We start from the raw sequence: 25416 nt of genomic DNA, 5'->3' as shown, positions 1-25416 counted from the left end.
TTCCGCACATCTATCCTACATCTGTCTTTCCTCAATTTGAATTTATGCCCTCTCAGGTGATTTTTCTGAGCTAGAGGAAGAATCCCATCAGCATTGAGCATGCTCAAACCATTCAAGGCTTTGTACACCTCTATCAGATCACCCCGCTGGTGCCTAGTTTCCAGACACTGTAATTTGCAAAACTTAAGCCTTTCTTCGTAAGAGAACCCCTTTGTCCCATTCACCAATCTAGTTGCCCTTCTCTGTACTCGTTCCAGCAGCTCTACATCCTTCCTGAAATGAGGCCTCCAGGCCTGTATACAGTACTCTAGGTGTGGCCTGACCATTGCCTTATACAAGGGAATAATCACCTCCTTATCCCTGCTAGAAAAATTTCTATATATCATTGACAATACACCATGAGCTACTCTTGCAGCTCGTCTGCACTGCTCAGAGAACTTCATATCTGCCTGCACCACCACCCCCAGGTCCCTTTCATTCTCTACCACTGTCAGTGTAGTACCACAGAGTTGATACGTTGCTCTGGGGTTGCTGTTTCCCATATGTAGTACTTTACATTTATCAATGTTAAACTTCATTTGCCACCTCGAAGCCCATCTGCTCAACCTTTCCAAATCCTGTTGCAGCAGCATAGTGTCAGTAGTGTCCTTGACAACCCTGCCAACCTTTGTATCGTCTGCAAACTTGGACATTAAGCCTGATATACCATCATCAATATCATTTATAAATACAGAAAACAATAAAGGCCCCAATACTGAACCCTGAGGGACTCCACTAATAACATTAGTCCACGATGAGCAGTGTCCATTGATTACCACTCTCTGTCTTCTCCCCCTCAACCACCCCTTTATCCATAGCAGCAACTTGCCTCCAATGCCACACTGCTCCAATTTGTGCAGCAGTCTTCCATGTGCAACAGTATCAAAAGCCTTTCTAAGATCCAAGTATATAATATCAAAGTTATTCCCTGCATCCAGTTCTTTTGTGACTGCATCATAGTATCCAATCAAATTGGTCAGGCAAGACTTCCCTTTAACAAAACCATGCTGTGTCCTAGCTATAACTGAAGTCTTGTCTAGATGATCCTGCAGTGCTTCTTTCACCAGTGCCTCCATTAATTTTCCGGGAACAGAAGTTAAACTCACAGGTCTATAATTACTTGTGTCAGCCTTTGATCCCCCTTTGTGAATTGGGGTCACATTTGCACATCTCCAGTCAATGGGTACCTCCCCTGAGTCCAAGGAAGCTCTCATAATTATGGCTAAGGGTTTGCTTACCTCCTTTCCTGCCTCCTTTAATATAACTGGATAGATCCCATCCACCCCAGGTGCCTTTCTTGTGTTTATCTTCAACAATTTCTCCTCCACTTTGCTCTCAGTTATTACAAGATTCTCTAGCTTACTGCTAGAGTTGAATACACCTCTGGCATTCCCCTCGCTGAATAACTCCTCATGTGTGAATGTCGATGCAAAATATTCATTTAGTTTGTTAGCTACCCGAGCAGGGTCATCAACAGTTGACCCATCGATCTCAAGTGGACCAATCTGATTCATCCCCTTCCTTCTAGAGTTTACATAAGTAAAGAATTCTTTGCTGTTTTTCTTCGCATCCCTTGCCAAGGATCTCTCGTAATCTGCCTTCGCCTGCCTAACCTCCTTTGTAACTTGGTTACAGATCAACTTGTATCTATCATAGGCATCCGTGTCACGTGTTAATTTGTATGTATCCCATGCATTTTTCTTCTCTGCCATATGCCTCATTAGTTCATCTGACAACCATTTAGGCCTAAACCTTGAACAATATTTCTTAGTTGGTATGTAAAGCCTAGTAGCTTCCACGATAAGTTCTTTGAATGCTTCCCATTTTGAATTTGCTGTTGGCAATATCATCAGTTGATCCCACTGTATAGAATTTAAATACTGTCTCAGTCCATTGTAGTCGCCTTTACGAAAGCAATACCCCTTCCCTTTACCCCTAATGGTAGTTACCTCTTTGAGTAACTCCCACTTCAGCACACTGTGATCACTGCCACCAAGTGGTTCATTTATCTGCAGATTCTGAATGCATGAAGAATCACTACTGATAATCAAATCAAGAGTATTACTCCCTCTAGTTGCCTCCCGAACATGCTGATGTAGAAAACAATCATCCAATAAATCCACAAAAGCCTTGCTACTGTGTGAGTGACCAGCCCCCAAATTCCAGTCAATATCAGGTTTCTTGGGCTTTATCATTTTCAGAAAGTTGTTATATTCCTCGTCGATATCGTGGTCCTGAGCAGTCTGCAGAAGCTCAATCTTGTTCATAAGTTCCAGTACATGCTGCTTTTTCTTCTCTTCTGTTATCTCAAAGACCTTTGCATTATTTAATCGAGTCAGTGTTTTCCTTTCTTTTCTTACATCTATATTAAGTATGCATCTTACCATTCTGTGATCACTTCCAATATTTGTTCAGGACAGTAACATCATTCACGATATACCTTCTGTTAGTGAGGATGAAGTCGATTTCAATAGTTGTTAATCCATTTGGGCTCTTCCATGTCCACTTTCTGTTCACACTTTTCTTGAAAAAAGTGTTCATTACTGACATTCCTCGAGATTCTGCAAATTCCACAAGTCTTTCACCACTTTCATTTCTTTCACGAATTCCAAAATTTACTATAGTTCCTTTTTCTGCGCTGTTTTGTCTCTTTCCAACCTTAGCGTTGAAGTCCCCCATAAGGACAGTGTAGTGAGTTTTCTGTTCGTCTAGAAGACTCTCATTGTCGGTGTACATTTCTTAGCATTAGCATTAGCATTAGTAGAGGCATATGATGCAAGAAAGCAAGCTTATTCAGCATCAGCCAAAAAAAAAAAAAAAAAAACACACACCACTCCCATTTCACCCCTCCGTTCGTTCGAAATACCTGTCTATTTGAGCTTTAAATTTGTTTAGGCTGTCAACTTCAACAACAAGTGATGGAAGTCGGTTCCACCAACCAACCACCCGCTGGCCAAAGGCAAATTTCCGCACATCTATCCGACGTCCGTCCTTCCTCAATTTGAATTTATGCCCTCTGAGGTGATTATTCTGAGCAAGATGAAGAATCCCATTGGCATTGAGCATGCTCAAACCATTCAAAGCCTTATACACCTCTATCAGATCACCTCGCCGGTGCCTAGTCTCCAGACTCTGTAATTTGCAAAACTTAAGCCTTTCTTCGTAAGAGCAACCCTTTGTTCCATTCACTAATCTTGTTGCCCTTCTCTGTACCCGTTCCAGCAGCTCTACATCCTTCTTGAAATGAGGCCTCCAGACCTGTATACAGTACTCAAGATGTGGCCTAACCATTGCCTTATACAAGGGAATAATCACCTCCTTATCCCTGCTGGAAAAATTCCTGTATATCATTGACAATACTCCATGAGCTACTCTTGCAGCCCGTCTGCACTGCTCAGAGAACTTCATATCTGCCTGCACAACCACCCCCCAAGTCCCTTTCATTCTCTACCACTGTCAGTGTAGTACCACAGAGTTGAAACGTTGCTCTGGGGTTGCTGTTTCCCATGTGTAGTACTTTACATTTGTCAATGTTAAACTTCATTTGCCACCTCTCAGCCCATCTGCTCAACCTTTCCAGATCCTGTTGCAGCAGCATAGCGTCAGTAGTGTCCTTAACAACCCTGCCAACCTTTGTATCATCTGCAAACTTGGACATTAAACTTGATATCCCATCATCAATATCATTCATAAACACTGAAAACAACAACGGACCCAACACTGAACCCTGAGGAACTCCACTAATAACATTAGTCCACGTTGAGCAGTGTCCATTGATTACCACTCTCTGTCTTCTGCCACTCAACCATCCCCTTATCCATAGCAGCAATTTGCCTCCAATGCCACACTGCTCCAATTTGTGCAGCAGTCTTCCATGTGCAACAGTATCAAAAGCCTTTCTAAGATCCAAATATATAATATCAAAGTTATTCCCTGCATCCAGTTCTTTTGTGACTACATTCAACCTCTTCTTCAACCTCTTCATCATCATGTCTCGATGTTGGTGCATAAATCATTATAACTTTCAGCTTATACCTTTTAGAAATCCTGAGTAGTAGTCTTCACACCCTTGGTGATGTACTTTTGAATTCCGAAATGTTGTTTTTTATATCTTTATGGACCAGAAAGCCAATCCACCTTCACTCCTCTCACTGTTTCCATTGGTGTACAGCAGATTTCCACTTGATAAACTTATAAGTGATTCATTTCTTCTTCTTGTTTCAGCCAAACGGATGATATTTCAATTCACATTTTTTAATTCCTTTTCCACCTCTAATATTCTGTCTTCACCGATGAGCGATCTTAAGTTGTAACAGGCCAAGTTCAGTTTCCGTGCATGGCAGCCTGGTCGTACCCAGAGATTCTCACCACCCTCTGCTTCCACTCTGATCCTCTCGCTGCCGTAAGAGGGGGAGCGAAACTGCTGTGGACTGAGGGCCATTTGTTTCGTCATACTGTCATGTGCTGGAGGGTTTGGTCTTTTCCTCTTCATGCTGACCAGTCGTCTTGAAGAGAACCACTCTACACGTTCCTTGCCGCTTAAATGACGTAACAGGGCTTACCATCGAGAAGGTGTGCATGAGTGGATTTTAGAGAGGCAGGCCAACCGGACTTCTCCTAAATCTTCTGAAACAGAAAGATATTGGATCCATCAGAGTTTTAGACTGAGTGTCTGATATCACACAAAATGCCTGTTCTCCCCTGAGCCCCTTGGCGATAACCACCGAGAAAACAGCAATGGGCACATCACTCAAATTTGGGGAACTCCACTAATAACAAGTTGCTAATAGTGGAGTTCCTCACTAATAACGAGAGTGGCCATTTGAAAGAACTCTCCGTCATCTCCCACTCAATCATTTCTTTATGCATAGCAGTAATCTGGCCTTAACGTCATACTGTTCCAATTTATACAGCAGTGTTTTAATTGAAACTTCAGGAAATCTAAGTATATTATGTGAAACTTATTTTTTTTTGCATTCCGTTCCTTTGTTACTACTTTGTTACCCAATCTGATTTGATACTCTGAAGTATCAAATCTGATTTGATACTTCAGAGTATCAAATCAGATTGGGCTGACAAGATAGCCCCTTAACAAATTGATGCTGCTACTACATTCCTGTCTATTGGTTCTGCATGACTTCTCTAACTAACGACTCCTTTATTTTCGCTGGAATAGAAGTCAAGCTAACAGCTCTGTAATTACTCGTGTCACCCCCCCACACTTTTTGAATTGGAAATACATTCGCACAACTCCAGTCCACAGGGACTTCACCTGAATCCAAGGATGCTCTCATAATTATGGCTAAGTGTTTGCTCATATCCTTTGTTGCCACCCTTAATACAGGGTGTCTCAAAAATACACGGCATGACTTCAGGAATGAGTTCCTCATATGTAGACAATAAAAATATTTTATATCAGTATAGTTCCGGAAATTCTTGTTTCCGAGTTTTGAAAGTCTGTCTATGACACTTAAGTGTTCACATCACTTTGTGGTAATTGTTGAAAATGTCCACCTTCTGTCTGAATACAGGCCTCACATCGACGTCTCATGGACTCGCGAAGACGATGCCAAATTTCTGGCATGTTTCGTATTGTCTCACAACCTGCGACAATTCGATTGCGGAGACTTTTCACATCAGCTACAGGAATCGAATACACCAATAACTTTAAATGACCCCACAAAAAGAAATCTAGTGGATTTAAATCAGTTGAGCGTGGAGGCCAGGCAGTTGTTCCACCTCTAAATATCCACCAACCAGAAAACCTTCGATTTAGGTAATTGCTGGCTAGGTGGCTGAAATGTGCGGGAGCGCCATCGTGCATGAAGTGTGCTTGTTGACGAATGATCAATGGCATGCTATCCAAGAAATCAGGCACGTTGTTTTCAAGAAAGTTTCTTGAAAACAACGTGTGAGTTTGTTTGGAAGTACATCGACCCAAATAACTTATCACCAAGAACACCCGCCCAGATGTTGAGGCTGAACCGCTGTTAGTGCTGTGATGGAAGAATTACATGTGGGTTTTCCTCAGCCCAAACATACTGATTGTGAAAGTTTTGGATTCCGTCTCGTGTGAACTGTGCTTCATCTGTGAATATCACTAAGGCAGGAAAGTGAGGAGTTGTACCACACTGCTGCAAGAACCACTGGCAGAACATTACTCGCGCAGGGTAATCTGCTCGTGACAAGCCCTGTACCCGTTGCAGATGGTAAAGATACAGTTGGTGTTCTCGCAACACTCTCCAAATAGTCTCACGTTGAACAGCCAAGTCTAGTGGATTTAAATCAGTTGAGCATGGAGGCCAGGCAGTTGGTCCACCTCTAAATATCCACCGACCAGTGGATATTTAGAGGTGGACTTGCATTGCTATTCTGCTTGTGCTGATTCCAGGAGTGGCATGCATAATATCCAAAACCTCCTTCTCTACTTCAGGAGTTGTAGAACTTGGTCGTCCTCTGTCGGCAGCACGAGGTGTAAAGGTCTCATGTCCACAAAGGCGGCGATGGATACCTTCAAACGTTTTCCTGTCTGGACATTTTCGTTCTGGGAACCTTTCGCGGTACAAACGACGAGCGTCCAGAGCATTTCCGTCCGCCAAAGAGTACATAAAGTTCATATCCGCTTGCTCCTGATTTGAGTACATGGTCGGAATGGAAAACTACCAGATTCTGTCAGTACTTTGTGATGAAGGAAATCACCTGCGGGAGATAAAACATTCCGGTTAATAACTCGGGAACCAAGCACTTACGGAACTATGTGGATAGAAACTATTTTTATTGTCTACATATGAGGAACTCGTTCCTGAAGTTATGCCGTGTATTTTTGAGACACCCTGTATAACTGAATAGGTGTCAATTACGCCATGTACCCTTTTGGCGAATTCGCATATACAGGGTGATTCATTACCAGTGCGACAAACTTGCAGGAGGTGTAGGGGGCACAAAGGCGAATCGGAATCACATAGCATTACAGGGTCCGAAATGCCTTCGTCATGCGGAGAGGACGTTGAACGGGAGGTCGTGTGAACAGCGATCCTGCTGGAAGTCAGCATTTGCGAACCGGTTCCCGAGGCAGTAGGATGGAGGAGTATTCAAACTTTGAACTGGCCGACATGCACCTCGCGTATGGAGCTGCAGACTGTAACGGGCTGGTCGCTCTGCGCTTGTACCAGGAACGTTTCCCGCACAGGCGTGCTCCTCATCATACGATTTTCGCACGTGTGCACAGAAGGTTACGTGAGACTGGTTATTTCACGAGCGGTACCATGAATCGAGAGCGAACGACGAGGACGCCAGACAATGAGGAGAATGTCCTACGTCTTGCAGAAGGCAATCCGAGTACGAGTATTCGAGCGATAGGCCAACGATTGGGTATTTCCCAATCCACTGTATGGAGGATACTGTCAACAAATCAAATGAGTTCATACCATCTGCAACGCATCCAATCATTGGAGCCTGCGGATTATCCATTCCGGAGGACTTTTGCTACTTGGTTTCTTCAACAGAAACAGTTCGCAAATGCTGACTTCCAGCGGGATCGCAGTTCACGCGACCTCCCGTTCAACGTCCTCTACCGCATGACGAAGGCATTTCGGACCCTTCAATACTATGTGATTTCGATTCGTATTGTGCCCCTACACCTCCTGCAAGTTGGTCGCACTGGTAGTGAATCACCCTGTAGACCTGTGAGTTTAACTTCTGTTCCAGGAAAATTAATGGAGGCACTGGTTAAAGAAGCACTGCAGGATCATCTACAGGGTGATTCACTATCGGAGTGGATAATCCGCAGGCTCCAATGATTGGACGCGTTGCAGATGGTATGAACTCATTTGGTTTGTTGACAGTATCCTCCATACAGTGGATTGGGAAATACCCAATCGTTGGCTTATCGCTCGAGTACTTGTACTCGGATTGTACGAGTACTGGAGTTCGCTCTCGATTCATGGTACCTCTCGTGAAACAACCAGTCTCACGTAACAACGTAACAATTCAACGTTTGAATTTCTGTGCACACGTGCGAAAATCGTATGATGAGGAGCACGCCTGTGCGTGAAACATTCCTGGTACAAGCGCAGAGCGGCGCGCCCGTTAAAGTCCGCAGCTCCATATGCGAGGTCCATGTAGGCCAATTCAACGTTTGAATACTCGTTCATCCTACTGCCTCGGGAACCGCTTCGCAAATGCTGACTTCCAGCGGGATCGCTGTTGACGCGACCTCTTGTTCATCGTCCTCTACCGCTTGACGAAGGCATTTCGGACCTTGCAATGCTACTTGATTCCGATTCGGCTTTGTGCCCCCTACACCTTCCGCAAGTTTGTCACACTGGTAGTGAATGACCCTGTAGACAAGACTCCAGTCATAGCGCGGACACAAAAAGCGGAAACTTTTTGTTAAGGGGAAGCGGATACGCTTCCCCTTAACATGGTTTTGTTAAGGGGAAGTCTTGCCTGACCAATTTGATTGGATACTATGATGCAGTCACAAAAAAAAAAAAAAAACTGGATGCAGGGAATAACTTTGATATTATTTACTTGGATCTTAGAAAGGCTGTTAATATTGTTGCACATGGGAGACTGCTGCACAAATTGGAGCAGTGTGGCATTGGAGGGAAATTGCTGCTATGGATAAAGGGGTGGTTGAGGGGGAGAAGACAGAGAGTGGTAATCAGTGGACACTGCAAATCGCGGACTAATGTTATTAGTGGAGTCCTTCAGGGTTCAGTGTTGGGTCCATTATTGTTTTCTGTATTTATAAATAATATTGATGATGGTATATCAAGCTTAATGTCCAAGACGATACAGAGGTTGGCAGGGTTGTTAAGGACACTACTGACGCTATGCTTCTGCAACAGGATCTGGAAAGGTTGAGCAGATGGGCTGAGAGGTGGCAAATGAAGTTTAACATTGACAAATGTAAAGTACTACATATGGGAAACAGCAACCCCAGAACCCTGTGGTACAACACTGACAGTGGTAGAGAATGAAAAGGACCTGGGAGAGCTGCTGTAGAGCAGCTGGAATGAGTACAGTGTAGGGAAACAAAATTAGTGAATGGAACAAAGGGTTGCTCTTACGAAGAAAGGCTTAAGTTTTGCAAATTGCAGTGTCTGGAGACTAGGCACCGGCGAGGTGATCTGATAGAGGTGTATAAAGCCTTGAATGGTTTGAGCATGCTCAATGCTGATTGGATTCTGCCTCTTGATCAGAATAATCACCTAAGAGGGCATAAATTCAAATTGAGGAAGGACAGATTTAGGATAGATGTGCGGAAATTTGCCTTTGGCCAGCGGGAGTTGGTTGATGGAACAGACTTCCATCCCTTGTTATGGAAGTTTATAGCCTAAATAAATTTAAGGCTCAACTGGACAGGTATTTCGAATGAATGGAGGGTGAAGTGGAAGTTTTATTTTTTTTTTTTTGGCTGATGCTGCATAAGCTTGCTTTCTTGCATCATATGCCTCTACTAATGCTAATGCTAACAGTAACAACGACCACCCTGTGTACTTGGTAGCAATACCCGTCATGAGGTGGAAGCCCCCAATCATGGAGAAATAATATAACCGCAATAATAATAATAATAATAATAATAATAATAATAATAATAATAATAATAATTCAGCAAAGACATCAGCATGGAATTTGGTCTAGACAAATGCAAGATCCACACACTGCACCAGGGAAAATTAGTCATCCGAAACTATCAACTGCTGACTGGTAAAGTGATCGAAGTTACGACAGAAGGAGAGACCTACAAATACCTAGGGGTGATGCAGGCTCAGCAGTTAGAGCACAAGGAAATCAAGAAGTGGCTGACCGAAAAATATCATCAGAGACTCGGAAGCCTGTTGAAAGCAAAATGGAACGGAGGGAACACAGTTAAAGCCATAAACAACTATGCAGCTTCAGTACTAACATACACCTTCGGTGCCATAGATTGGACTAACACCGAGCTAGAAGATATCATGAGAAAGACAAGGACAATGGTGACGAAGAGCCTCCAACACCACCCGAAATCAGCAGTGGAGAGACTAACAGTAGCTCGGAAACAGTGAGGAAGGGGCCTGATAGGCCTGATAGAGCAACAGAAAACAGCGATAGTTCACCTGAGGGATTACTTCGAGAACAATACAACACCACTCCACCAAGCCATATGTAAGGTAGATAAGTGGTATACCCCACTCAACCTAAGCGAGGAACCCCCACCCACCCAGACGGTGGGTGGTGGTTCCTCGGGGGGGGGGGGGGGGGGAGTTATTATAAATTTTACTCAAATTTATGCATATTTTGCATAAATATAAATTAAAATAATATTAAATAAACATAAATAATAATTAAATTGCATAAATAATTAAAATAAATACAAACAAATACAGATTTGTTTGTAACATGTTTTAAATATTAAATAATAATAAAACATATACACATATGCTATATGTACCACCCAAAGTTTACATTCTTCCCCACCGTACAAACGCTCTGGATTCAACCCTGGTCTGTATACGCTGTACTACTCTGTGGGCCATTTTTTATGAGGCTGTGTGTACAGCCCCATAAAAATACTGAGATTTTTTCCTGTTTCCTGATCTTATTTCTTGCGAACACTTGTTATTTTCGTGTGTAGTAAGACCAACCAATAATAATTTGGATTTTCAGTTTGTTTCTCTGATGATAATAAAGTGATTGATCGATAATTGATAATCAATGGATTGATTGTTGGGACTGTTCCTCACTCTGTGTCGTATCTATTCGTCGACGTGGCGACCACAGGGTACAGTAGTAGTCAGTGTTGCCAACTCTTAATAATACTTCCCACTAGCCGCATGTTCAAAAATCGCTATTTTTAACGCTTACTCCGCCAACTTTTTAATAAAACATTTCAATTATGAAATATTTATATTGTTAAATAAATATTTCTTAATTTAAATGTTACGTTGCCAAAATATATAAAATGCTAAACATATTTAAAATTTTTACATTTATACTCTTTCCGCTAAAAAAATCCGCTATTACATATTTTAATCCGCCAAACCTGAAGCAATTCCGCTGAAACTAGTGGGAAAACCGCTAAAACTAGCGGGAAAACCGCTAAATTGGCAACACTGAGTAAGACCACAGAGTAGTAAGGTACGTGTGGCGACGGCTTACAGTGTCATATTTTGATATTTACTAATAGGTGGCGCTTTATTTAAAGTAACTTAAACATTCGCACATGGTGATGAAAATGTGATTTGTTTTGGTATTATAGGGCAATTTTGAAAATCGATAAAACAGTTTGGGTGAACATGGTATCGTTCAAGCCAAGATTTTTAAAGCCAGGTCTGTTAATTTATGATTTTTTGTCGTTTCTTAATTTGTTTTACCCCTGAAATTTAAATCGCTGCTGAAATTTTATGTTAACATTTTTTTTTTTTTGTAGTATCATTTCTTGTGTATCAGCCAATTACCGTATACAGTCGGTCCTCGTATAACACGTGTTTACATTACACGAATTCGATCATACACGATTTATAACATTTTTTTTTTTTGTAGTATCATTTCTTGTGTATCAGCCAATTACCGTATACAGTCGGTCCTCGTATAACACGTGTTTACATTACACGAATTCGATCATACACGATTTATAAATAGGGGAACGTTATCTTATATAACACGAACCGAATTCGCTTATGCACGATTCGCCTTTGTGTTTACAAGAAATGGAAGTCGAACGCGGAATCACCCCAACCGAACGCAACACGATAGGAATGAAGAAGATTCTGAAAATGTATTTATGTGTTTTATATCAGTGAAGGGGAAACACATTTCACCATAATAATGTAAAAACCCACACAATTCCAGCTATCGGTATTATCGCAAATGCAATTAGATCGAGCTTACAACCAGTTTATAACAGATTCCACTAGCAGAAACGAAACTGGAAATTGTTTTTATTGTTTTATGGTAGTAACCCCCAGAAATGTGCTTTAGTAAAATGTGGGGTGTTAATAGTGTATCTCTGCCTTTACGGTGTTGTTTATTCAGTTGCTACACGCGCGCAGCTTTGTTTATGTGTATTAAGCGTGCCTCCTCGTTTTGTAATTGCGCTATACTTAAAAGGTGTGAAAAGGAAGCGTCCTGGTGAAGACACTGCAGATTCAGAAAGAGAAAAAAAAAAAGCAATATCGATAAACAGAGGCGGACCGGGTCAAAAATTCTTACCCGGGAAAATTTATAGTGGCCTCATACTAGCGTTTATGGCCAAAATCACACCGGCCCACCGGGGTTTCCCCGGTAAGGCTTATGGCCAGTCCGCCTCTGTCGATAGAGAAAAAAATATGACATTGTGAAACGCTTTGAGCGAAATGAAAGACCATGTGATATTGCACGTGCTACAGACCTAAATGAGGCAACGCCGAGAATTACAAAGAATGCGGAGAAAATAAAAACAACTTTCATAGCGGGAACAACTCAAAAGTGTAATTAAAACCCATTAGATTAAGTCACAGAATTGGAAGAGATGGAATGGCTGTCATCTGTTTGGACAGAAAATCAAACAAAACACAAGTTTGCTTACGATAGAAGCAAAAGCATTAGCAATATTTTATTACATAATAGTCGTAATAAAATACGTAAGCATTTTATTACGACTATTTTATTTAATATAATAAATTTTTTACGAATAAAATACGTATTTTATTCGTAAAAAATACTTTTTAGTATTAAAAAAACTTTATTATAATATTTCTTATTACGTATTTTAATCGTTATAAAATACGTAAGTATTTTATAACGATTAAAATTACCCGATTATTTATTGTGTTTGGTAATGTTTTGGTTCCAAATATGTGTTCAATCTTGGGTGGTCGGCACCTAACCCCACTTTTCCCATAGGGCCTGTTGTTTATATTGCACGATTTTGCATTGCATGAGGGTTTCTAGGAACACAACTATCGTGCTATACGAGGACAGACTGTATTCCAATATTCTGATATGTATATAGTCCACCTCTATTTTTTTGCCTTGAAAATTTGTGATATATTATTATTATTACTAGGCATATTGTGCAAGGGAAAAAAAAATTTAGTTACCCTAAGAGAGAGAGAGAGAGAGAAGGGAATCACCGAGAAAGAGAATGATGATATCCTGCTCAGGACCCTGGGTGTGCTAAGCCCATACTCACCAGATGTGAGCCCTGGGGTTATTTTCTCATATAAGTTGACCCCTTGTTTTTATAGTCATCTTTCCATCTTGTCTAGTATTGCAATAAAATCAGCGTTAAAAATCACCTACTTTATAATTCTGTTTATTTATGCTCTTTTAAAAGTTTACATCGTGACATTTTATTACACTGCACTGCAAGCTGCAAAGAAAGCGGTAAAAGTAAAGTGTAACCATTATCAACCCACTGCAGGATGGAAGCCTCCTCAACAATTCATGTTGAGGGAAATGGACCATAATCTACCACGCTGGTCCAGTGCGGGTTGGCAGATCAACCGTATTCAGCAGTTAGGGGTTTGAACCCCGGTCTACTCAAAGAGCGTGTGCTACTGCACTCCCGCTCCTGCCCACTCGGCTACGGAGGCCGGTAAGCGAATACAATATTCCTTTATATAACTCTGCAAAATTATTTATTGTTGGCAACTCACTGGTTGGGGATCCTTAGTTGTTACTTTCTGTACCTTTTTTACTGTTGTCTTTACTCATCTTTCTGCTGCTGTTTGGACTAATATATATTGCATTAGCAGAGGCATATGATGCAAGAAAGCAAGTTATACAGCATCAGCCAAAAAAAAAAAAAAAAAAATCCCATTCCAGTTGTTCCTTGAATGTATTTCAACTATCAACTTCCACAATGACAGATGGAAGTTTGTTCCAGCAATCAACTACTTGCTGGCTAAAGGCAAATTTCTGCACATGAATTCTACAACTGTCTTTCCTCACTTTGAATTTATACCACCTCAGGCTTGTAATCTGAGCAAGAGGAAGAATCCCATCATCATTGAGCCTGCTCAACCCATTCAAGGCCTTATACATCTCAGATAACCTCACAGGTGCTTATTCTCCAGATGCTGCAATTTGCAGAACTTAAGCCTTTCTTGGCAAGAATTAGTTTTTTGTTGGATGCTTGTTATTTTCATTAAGTGCTTTTTGGTAAAAATTTAGTATCTGGTACCCCTGGACATGGCCAACAAATGGTTGAAATGAATGACTTGCTTCTTCCTTTGCTTGAATTTGTCCCAAAGTCGCATAAAAACGACCTTTTTTTTTCAGTAAACAAAAATGAAAGTTGATTAAAAACATGACCCTTCCTTAAAGTGACCAGATTCTTAGTATTCCAATGTGGGACATTGGGGATGGGAGAATTTAAAACCCCCATAGAAACAATATACACACATTTTTTAAAATTTATTTTTTTATTTATAAAAAAAATTCACATACAAAATATAAATTAAATATATATACTTCTTTGAACTAAACTTATAAAATAAAATATCACACTTCTTAAAAAAAACCAAATACAGTATATATATGTATATACATATATATATATATATATATATTTTTTTTTTTTTTTCACAGAAAGGCTCAAATTCAGTATAGGTACCCCTCATGTTGGATAGACAGCTTGTGTGATCGAGACCCGCTAATATTCGTGAAATCGGACAAATGCTAACTTATTGTGATTTTCTCTGGTAGAGAAGCTGTCTTCATTTTGAATTTAAAATGATGTTTTGAATTTAAACTAAATAAAAATAGGCTGATAAATATAATGTATAGAATATTAAGAAATATTAAAATTTTGAAATATTATATTTTAAGTTGGGAAAGGTACCCCTCGTGTTATGCCATATGACGAACAGCATGAAGGACATGAACTGAAAAAAATAGTTGTTATTAGAAGGAAAAAAAAACACTTTATTAGAGGGGGTCATGTTTTTAATTGACTTTCATTTTTGTTTAGTGAAAAAAGGTTGTTTTTTTCTGTGAAATAATACTAATAATAAAAATACATACTTCTTTTAACAATAAAAACAAGAGATATTAAATAATATAATTAAAAATATTTTTCCACTGAATGGTTTTCTTAATAATTCTTCATTATTTTGTAGTATTGCTTTCAGCATTTCTGCAATTAGTTTTTTTTTTTTTTTTTTTGTTGATGTCAATAACTTATTTACTACTAAAAAAAACTCTTTCCGTTGTTACTGGAAAATATAATGCAAATGATTTGCATTATGTTTGCCTTTATTATTGTAATGACCAATCCGGGACATTTTCTGGGAAGGTTTGCAATGTGGGGCAAACGACTGGGACTGTCCCGCATAATCTGGGACGTCAGGTCACTTTACCCTACCAATAAGTGTTTTTTCCTTCTAATTGCAACTATTATTCTCAGTTCAATTCCTTCACTTAGTCTTTCCGTTTAACTTGTCATGTGTCATGTAAGGGAGGAGCAAGCAGATCCTTCAGTTCATAGGCCACACACACATAGTGGCTAGCAATTGCGTCCTTCACTTTGACAGAATCAAACATATCCTCCATTTTGACTATTTGTCTGCCATGCCCAGGTGTACTGGTTACTAAATTTCAGCACACTTTTTAAATAAAATCTGGACAAACCAACTCACTAATCCAGGTATGAAGCATTTTTTATTTATTTCAGTTATTTGTATTTTATTTCTTTGAGAATAAATTGAAGTGTATATTAATATATAAAATGTGTTATATTTTTATTTTTTTTTATGTGAACCCCAAACACGAGAGGTATTAGAACCTATAGTATTTAGTACCGTGCTTGGGTTGGACGTTGAGAGGACGAAAGAAGATATTTGTTGACATTGGGCTTGAACTTCTGTAGATTGTAATTTTCAGGAAATACGTATGAAGGAAGGTTGTTCCAGAAAACGGCAGTTGAATGAATAAATGAGGAAGATGAAAATTTGGTTCTGTGGGTTTGAAGTTGGACAGTAAATGGATGTTGGCTGGTGGCGGCACGTGTTCAGACTGTTTTGAAAGAGAGAGTGGGAATTATAGAAGCCAATTCAGAAGAACAGTGCCCATGGAAGTATTTGTAGAAGAGGCATGCAGCAGAAACAGTGCGTCTATGAGAAAGCGAGTGGAGAAACTCTGTTAGAGATGAATCATTAATTAACCTAACTGCCCGCTTCTGAATGGAATCAAGAAGCCTGAGAGAGGTTTTGGGGGCACCACCCTAGATGTGGGAACAATATTCCATGGCAGGGCAGATTTTTGCCTAGAAATCGGAGTGTCACTAAAGATAAGCATAGGAGAATCCTTTTTGCGAGATATAAGACAAGACTGAGTTTTAGAAGGGTTTAAATCAGCTAAGTTGTCTTTGCCCCACTGGAGAATTACCTGAAGATCGGCATTTAAGGAATTGGTAGCAGATTTTCTAGAAGTTGAAGCTGATTGAGCAGGACAAGATTTCTCAAAATGGAAAGTGGAATGCAATGTGATATAATCGGCAAAACTATGGATAGGATTTCCAGTCAATGGAAGAAGGTCATTAATATAGAAGAGGAAAAGAGTGGGGGAAAGAACTGAACCTTGGGGGACACCAGCATTAGTGGAGAAGTTAGAAGACAGAGAGCCATCTACCATCACCCTCAGTGAGTGATCAGAGAGAAAACTGATTAACCAATTACTAAAAACAGTTGGCAAACAATAAAATGGAAGCTTGTTTAGAAGACGTTTATGCCAAACATGATCAAAAGCCTTTGAGATGTCAAGAGCAACTACTTGTGTTTTACCAAACCTTTCCATTGAATTAGTCCATAAATGGGTAACATAAGCCATTGGATCAACACTGACGGAATCCATACTGGCGATCGTTGATCAGATGGAAGGTTTCTAGGTAGTTTAAGAGTTGGCGGTTAATTGATTTCTCCATTACTTTAGAAAGAGTAGAAGTAATTGCAATGGGACAATAATTGGATGGGATTGGTCACCCTTTTTAGGAACTGGCTGGATATCATCAAATTTCCAAGCAGAAGGAAAAACACCTTTGGAATAAGAAAGTGAAAAAAGGCGGCAGAGAATAGGAGTAAGTTCAGGGGCACAGGTTTTGAGAACAAGTGGAGAAATACCATCAGGACCTGGTGCTTTCTTAGCATCAAGATTCATCAAAATCCTTCTGATATCCTTTTGACGTAAGACCACTGGAGGCATTGAATGGAGCATGTTGGGAATGGTGGGAGGTGTTTTACCAAGATCATTAATACATGAGCTGGAAGAAAAATGGGATGCTAGCAGGTCAGCTTTATCCTTGGCTGAAGTGACAACAGAACCATCTGGTTTGGACAGAGGTGGGAGCAGATATGGGCAAAAGTAGTGGCCAAAGCTTTGGCAAGAGACCAGAATGCTCGGCTACCTTTAGGGCAAGAAGCAAGTTTTCTACTCTTAGCCTGTTCAAACTCTAGTTTGGACTGATTAATAACTTCTTTACAATTGTTGCGAGCTTTGGTGTAGGCAGAAAATGACACTGAAGAATTAGAAACAAGCCAATTACGATATGCAACATTCTTCTCTTGAACAGCCTTAGCACATTTATTGGAAAACCAAGGTTTAGATAAAGGACGAGATTTTAAAGTGGAGTGTGGGATAAAGGATTCCATTCCTGCAAGAATAATTTCACTGACACGATCTGAGCAAACGTTGACATCAGAAGTTTTGAAACAGTATACCGACCAAGGAAAAGAAGAAAAGAAGTCTCGCAGGTCATCCCATTTTGCATTCTTGTAATGCCAAACAACGCGAGGTTGGGAATAGCCATGAGATAAAGGTTCCATTGGAGAAGAGACAATCACCAAGTTGTGATCTGAAGTGCCTAAAGGAGCTCTCACTTCGACCGTGTACTTAGAAGGGTTGTTTGTGAGAAAAAGATCAAGCGTATTGGCTGTATGATTAGGATTGTCCGGTATTCTTGTAGGTAAATGAACAATCTGTGCTAGATCATTAGTAATTGCAAAAGCCTCAGCATCTCGACCTGCTGGGTCTGTGTGACTATAAAATGGAAGCCAGCTGGAGTTGTGAACATTAAACTCACCAAGGAAAATTACCTCACTGTTAGGAAAGTTGGACTGGAGAAAGTCAAGTTGCAAAGAGAGGAAGTCAAAGAGCTCCAAGTGATTAGTGGAGTTGGGAGAACGGTAGAGACAACAGATGAATTTGACACAATGAGGTAGAGAGATTTTAAGCCAGAGAAGATCAAAGAGAGGAGATTCCAAATTGCCAAGTCTCTGACAGGGAATATCAGAATGGACATATGCACAAGTACCACCTTTGAGGCAAAAGGAATCGTACAGCGAATAATTTAGGCATCTGAGATGAGCAGTAGTTGAATCAACCGATAACTGAGATTCTGTGAGAAAAAGTACATGGGGTTTGGCAGACTGCAAGTGGAAATGGACATCTTTGAGATTAGAATTGAGACCACGTATATTTATGAAATGAATTAGGAAGTGCTTGGGAGGTTTAGATCTTTTTGCAGATAAGCTTGCTCTATTAGTTTGAGAATTCATGGTGTATTCAATGATAAGAAAAAGTTGGTGGGACATGCTGTATGAAGTAATGAAATTTTTGGATATGGCGTACACGTGGTAAGAATATACCCAGATCCTTGACATAACGTGGCCTCAACAATGCTCCCCGCATACACACTACTCGGACTCCCTCCAGTCACTATCTGGCAGAGTAGAGGTAGCAAGATTATACACTAGCTGATCCAGAAACCTCCTAGAGAGTTACCAATAGGGTTGGTCTGGTGTACTAACTAGCGGCCGGCCTGCGAACACTGTTTTAGAGCTGTACCTTCGAAATGTAAGTATTATTGGATCTCGCCACGATGTTCATCATAACCTCAAAAGTCATCAATCATACTGCATGATGGAAGAGATAGGGAAGGGTTGACCGGAACTTAGCTCTAGAGACTAAACATGGGTTCCACCACTTCAAGCCTCCAATAAGCAAAGTGGTGGTATTTCACCGGTTGATGAGAGTCATCTACCACCTAGTACTGTCTGGTAACATAGAGGGTCGGCGTTCCTCCATGTGGTGTGGGCACCACACCTCGACCCCTGCTTACGTTGGTTCTCAACTGGGTGGTCACCCACCATGTACTTGTGCATGGAGGTTATACCCAGGATTACTAACAGTGCCACCATCGTGAAGGTGCAAGCAGAGGATTTGGCTGTCACAGACCATCCAGACTTTGCCAAAATTGGGTCCACTTGACTTGAGTGTCACCCGAATATCAGTTCCATCAGCGTTTTAGACTCCAAGGTAGCAAGTACAGCTTGTCTGGCCTATCTGAGAGAATGTCTGTGACAACCTCAAGGACCATATTATAAATATACACATATTCATAGCTAAATTTTATGTCAAATCTGTTTATTTGCACTTCTTCTGGAACTTGGGGACACATGAAATTTATGAACAATTTTCAGGGGGAGGAGCTTAAGTATAAATGTTTATCGACCTCTGGTATAAACTGTGACTGCCAAAGAGACCATGTGATATTGTTTTGATTACTGCATTTGACCCTAGCAGGGGGTGAGGTGTATATAAGCACGGCCCTCCCCACATCATTGTGTTAAAGGACTGTCTTCAGATCCGATCAGGAATGCGAGTTTTCATTCCTGAATTACCATAGACACACAGTTTTGCAGACAATATATATATATATATATATATATATATATATATATATATAGAAAATTATTTTAATGTTATGTGCAAATCTTTAATTTAACTTATGCTAATAATGAAAATACCGTGTACCCTGGGAGCGATGTATGTTGAATAAAGGGGGGGAAGAACGGAAAAGAGTTGTTGTTGTTATTTTGGTTTTTAGGAGCATTAGCAACTAAGGCCATATTGCTCCGGGATATGCGGTGGTCATTCCTTGACCTTTCCGCATCCTCCGTATTTGGTGGTGACGGGCTCGAACCCCGGTCTAATCAAGAAGCGTGTGCTACGCACTGCTGCTCCTTCCCACCTGGCTACGGAGGCGCCTACGGAAAAGAGTAACGTTATAAACAAAGTGCGAATTTTGAAAAATGTAAAATTTGAAAAGAACGAAAATAGAAATAGCAGATTATTGAAAAGAACGACCAAAGTAGAAATAGCATTGCAGTATCTTTCATAATTTCTGTGTCATCTTCAGAGGTCATCCACCTAAATTATGAAAAAGAACAGCAACACTCTTACTTCTGTTTCTGACATGCTCTGTATGTCAAAAAAAAAAAAAAAAAAAAAAACACGTGTACGCGGACACGCTGTAAAAAATAATCCAGAATATAAATCCTGAAAAAATAAAACACAAGTCAAGCAAAAACACCATTCCAAAGTACAACACACAGAACATGGGTCATCCATGTTCTGTGTGTTGTACTTTGGAATGGTGTTTTTGCTTGACTTGTGTTTTATTTTTTCAGGATTTATATTCTGGATTATTTTTTACAGTGTGTCCGCGTACACGTGTTTTTTTTTTTTTTTTTTTTTTTTTTTTTTTTTTGACATACAGAGCATGTCAGAAACAGAAGTAAGAGTGTTGCTGTTCTTTTTCATAATTTAGGTGGATGACCTCTGAAGATGACACAGAAATTATGAAAGATACTGCAATGCTATTTCTACTTTGGTCGTTCTTTTCAATAATCTGCTATTTCTATTTTCGTTCTTTTCAAATTTTACATTTTTCAAAATTCGCACTTTGTTTATAACGTTACTCTTTTCCGTTCTTCCCCCCCTTTATTCAACATACATCGCTCCCAGGGTACACGGTATTTTCATTATTAGCATAAGTTAAATTAAAGATTTGCACATAACATTAAAATAATTTTCTATATATACATTATGGTTGTAGGGTACCTTTGCTCTTGCAGTGTCCCTGATCCATAATTCATATTATTGATATTCCATTTTATCTCTATTCAAATTCAAATCCATTTTCTTTCTTTACTTAATTTTAATTTTTATTCATAATTATATATATATATATATATAGAATATTATTAGAAAAAGTAAATCAATCCAATAATAATACCATCATGGACCTAATAAAATGCAAAAAAAAAAAAAAAATATTATCGCTTTTTACCGACAATCTAGATGACTTCAACTGGGGCCAACCACCCAGAATGAAGGCAAAAAACGACAAGAAGTTCTCTGTTTCTGTGATGATCAATATATGCTAAGTAATTTAAATCTAAACCAAATATAAACCAGTATAGGTCAAATATAAATCGAATGATGATAAAAATTAAGAAAAATTTTGAAATATTAGAATCAAAGGTAAGAAATATAAGTAAAATATAAATGTAAGCATATATTAATTATCGTTGACTCGACAGAGAACGTAATTTAATGATTAAAATAAGATTAAATATATAATACATACTACATTTGACCGTATCTAGGACATAATATAATAGTCGTCAAAATAATATGTGGTGTCCCCTATGTGATGGATACGGTAAAAATAAATAAATAATTAAATTAACGCAAAGAGAAACATGCAGATAGTAAGAAGAAAAACTAAAGGAGTAGGAATAATAGAACCTGAACTCCACAAAGGCGAAAAATAGTGGTATAGATAAGAAATAGTTTCTCCTACGTCCTCGGATTGCCCTAATAATTTCGGAGAAATAAAAATAAAGAGTGTAGGACAGTTTAAAGACATTGCAAGATATAAATTGTGGCTCGGGTATGCCCGGGATCCCAAACCCGTTCCTATAGTAGGACCCTGAGCTGAATTTGCATGTTATCTCAGCGTGAATTTAAGTAAATTTAAATGAATTTAACTATATGTATTTAAAAAAAAAAAAAAAAAAAAAAAAAAAAAATGATACACTGTAATTTGCAAGCCGGTGGGTACAAGTTTTCTACGCCATAAGACACCAAGAATGCAAAGTGTATCCTATGTACATACATACATGGCACTAAATATGACAATTAAATTGAAAATCATATTGAAACAATAGGTTCAGAAAACAAATTTTTGAAATTAATTATGCTTATTGCTTTCCTGAAGTGATATTTCAGGTAAGCGATAGGGAAATTATTATTAATCAACTTGCCGTACAATGCTGTTAAGCCTGTTGAACAATTTTTATTACTATTGCAGATATAAGCAATCCTTAAACATTGCGATAAAATTATATTAGCATGCACTGATTTTGATATATTAGATTTCCAGTTTGTAAGGCTGACTACGTTAAAATTAAATGCATCTCTTTTATTATATACGTTTACGTCTATTTTATTATTATGGAATATTTCTATATGAAGATCGAAGTAATTTGCTATAGTATCGGAACTATTAGTTTTTTCCAATACAAGTTCTACTGGATATAATTTACTGTAATCCTGGACAAAATGTGGACAATTAAAAACACATATATCATCTACGTATCTGTATATAAGCAGGTTATCTTGGAATTCTCTTTCTGTATAATGTAGATAAAGGTTTGCAATTATGCTTGATGCTGGACTTCCCATAGGGGTGCCAGTCACTTGTAAGTATAACGAAGTTCCGTCATGTACATAATTATTAAAGATGCATAATTTTATTAGAGAATCCCAATAGGTTAAATCAACCTTTATAGCATTTTTATTTTCTAAATATAGTTTCTGGAGGACGACTTTTAAATTATCAAGATTAATGCTCGTAAATAGACTGTTAAAGTCAAATGTTTGTATTTGATGAATATTGTTATTTTTTATAGCATTTATAATCGGTAAGTTATTATTTATTATAATAGTTTTATTTAAGTTATTTAATATAATTTTAAGTAACTTTTCTAACGTTTTTCCGGGAAATTTAGCATAACTATCTCTACATGATGTTATGAATCTAAAAGCAATGGGCAATTTATGAAATTTGGGTATGCAATATATAAATGGATATTTTAGGTTATTATACTTTAACTTTAATTTTTTATGCAATGCAATTAATTTTTTGATTATTATATTAGAGGAAGATGTTATCTGTTTATATGTACGGCTAGACTGTAGTTCATTTTTTATAATATCTATATAATATGATTTACATATGATTGCATAATTGCAAGCAGCTTTGTCAACGGGAGTTATTATAAGTTTTTTTTAATAACTCCGTTTCACTCTGTGGACACAGAGTGAAACGGAGATAGAATAAATTATGACAAATTGAATAAAAGCTTTCGGTTGTTTTTGTCAACCTTCCTCAGTCAAACTGACAGTTGAGAGGGGAACATGAGGGTGTGTACTGCCAATCATGTACATGAACTGCGTGATTAATTGTTGGATGTTGAAGCCTGTGGCTGTAATGCATGTGGATGTTGCCAGCGTTTGTCATTAATCAGAATTGTTGTTTCGATGATAGGGTGGACCCGACATCCACTGCTCCCGTTGACTGAGGTATTGGAGCATGTGATGTTCAACGACTCCAACCAGGCATGTCGTTGATAGTGGCAGGACCTATCCGCAATCACAACATCGCGGTGTGGGTCAATGTCGTGGTGGGTTGCCCAAACATGTTCGGCAATAACTGAGCATTCTACATCTGCTAAGCGGATTGCTCTTTCGTGTTCGGAAAGACGTTTTTCGAGCCATCCCCCAGTTTCCCCATTGTAGCAGCTAGTGCAGTCACGATAAGAGATGAGGTAGACCAAACCGCTTTGTAGTAAGGTGGGGACCGGTGTTTTCACTTTAGAGATGAGGGATCGTAACTTTCTGCCTGGGAGTTTTACTCATTTTATCCCATGTGATTTTAGGACTCTAGAAACCTGTTGTTGATAGGTTTGGGTAGTATGAGATTAAGGCGCTCACTGTGGAGTCATTACCTTGGATGTTTCTGTTGGTCGCTACGTGGCCATGTGTCTGTAGGTCGCACCTGTCAAGGGTATTGATGAGATAGCCACACCTCATAAGATCCACCTTGACTTTAGCAATTTTGGTGTGCCTCTCATCTACAGAACTAGAGTGGGTCCAGGCACGAGTTAGCAATGTTCGTGCAGTGGTAAGAAGATGGCTATGCACATGTGCTGACCGGAAGTTGGTAAATTGGCCAGCACACATTGGTTTACGATGGACAGTTGTCTTCAAGTGCATTGCCCTCACGTCGGACAAGGGTATCTAAGTATGGTATGGTGTTGTCCGATTTTAGCTTGATGGTGAATTTTATGAAAGGCAGCAGAGAATTGAAGTGGTCTAAGAGTCGGTCACCCGAATTTCTGGGGATAACCATGAACACATCATCCACGTAGCGACACCAAAAAGTAATGGGATCTGGTACATTAATAAATGCATGACCCTCTAATTCCTCCATCATGATATTTTCTGTGACTGAACCCATGGAACCGGGGAACCCATGGCTGTGCCATGTACCTGTTGGTAAATGGAGTCGTTGAACATAATTGCACCACCTGTTAAGCACAGTCTGAGGGCGGTGGAGATATCGTCTGATGTTAGTTCAGTTCTGCTGCCAAGGGTTTGGTCGTTATCCAAGAGTTGCTTTGCACATGTGATGGCAAGTTCTACTGGGATGGAGGTGAAAAGTGACATTACATCAAATGATGCCATGATTTGATCTTGTGAGATGGATAGGGTTCGGATCCGTTCTATAAATTCACTACTGTTGGAGATGATGTTGGTGGTCTTGCCTACTAGGGGAGAAAGGAGCCCCCGAGACAAACTTCGTAATTCATAACTTGGTGAGCCACAACAGTGAGCCAGAAGGTATACTGTTAAGACCCATTGTCTCCTGTTGTGGTTCACCGAGTTATGAATTAGCGAAGTTTGACTAGGGCTGCCCAAACTCTTATTATGTCCAAATGTAGAGTTGGACACCATGATATCTATGAAGGATTGACCAGATGCTGAAACAAAAGTAGGGGGTTGCCCAACAGTGTTCCAAAGATGTAAGTTCTTTAGGATTAACTCTTCTAATAACTTGCCTTTTTGATCTGTAAAGGGACTGTTCCATAATGTAGATGCAGCATTTGCATCCATACACATAATAACTCTTCTACCCGCCAATCTGTGGAGAATATCCTCTGCTTAATTTAGGTAAGGCTCAATCTGTTGTTGTTGTTGTTGAGAGCATTGAAAATACAATGAAACAAAATACACCTGCCCAAACGTACCCTCTAGACAGGCACATGCAGAATGTGTGGAGCACAAGCTTGTTATTTTTGCGACAATTATACCTGGATATAACCAGGGCTGCTCAAACCCTGGCCACAGCGTTCCTGCCACTTCCAGTAGTTTCAGTATTAGATTGTACAATTTTTGATGATAATGGTAATCCCCTTACAACTCCTTTATATGAATACACTTCCTGAAGGGCTAAGATTTGAATATCATGGTCAGAGATTATTCTAGTTAAGTCATTAGAGA

At 39.4% G+C, this 25416-nt stretch overlaps 1 protein-coding gene across 3 annotated transcripts in view; it reads left to right on the top strand.

Annotated features, from left to right (window-relative positions):
- The first annotated feature begins 11224 nt into the window (after positions 1 to 11224).
- LOC150079071 (putative ATP-dependent RNA helicase DHX35) overlaps positions 11225 to 25416 on the top strand; it is a 427459-nt gene continuing 413267 nt past the window's right edge. For all 3 annotated transcript variants that reach the window (XM_090383587.1, XM_090383586.1, XM_090383585.1), the window contains exon 1: positions 11225 to 11355. In XM_090383587.1, the coding sequence (XP_090239713.1) occupies positions 11322 to 11355 (34 nt within the window). In that variant the 5' untranslated portion in view covers positions 11225 to 11321. The remainder of the gene's footprint in view (positions 11356 to 25416) is intronic.

This window comes from Mastigoproctus giganteus, chromosome 10 (assembly GCF_048544385.1).
Source record: "Mastigoproctus giganteus isolate SK-2022 chromosome 10, ASM4854438v1, whole genome shotgun sequence".
Lineage (NCBI taxonomy): Eukaryota > Metazoa > Arthropoda > Arachnida > Uropygi > Thelyphonidae > Mastigoproctus > Mastigoproctus giganteus.
This window is presented reverse-complemented; position numbering and strand designations above follow the sequence as displayed.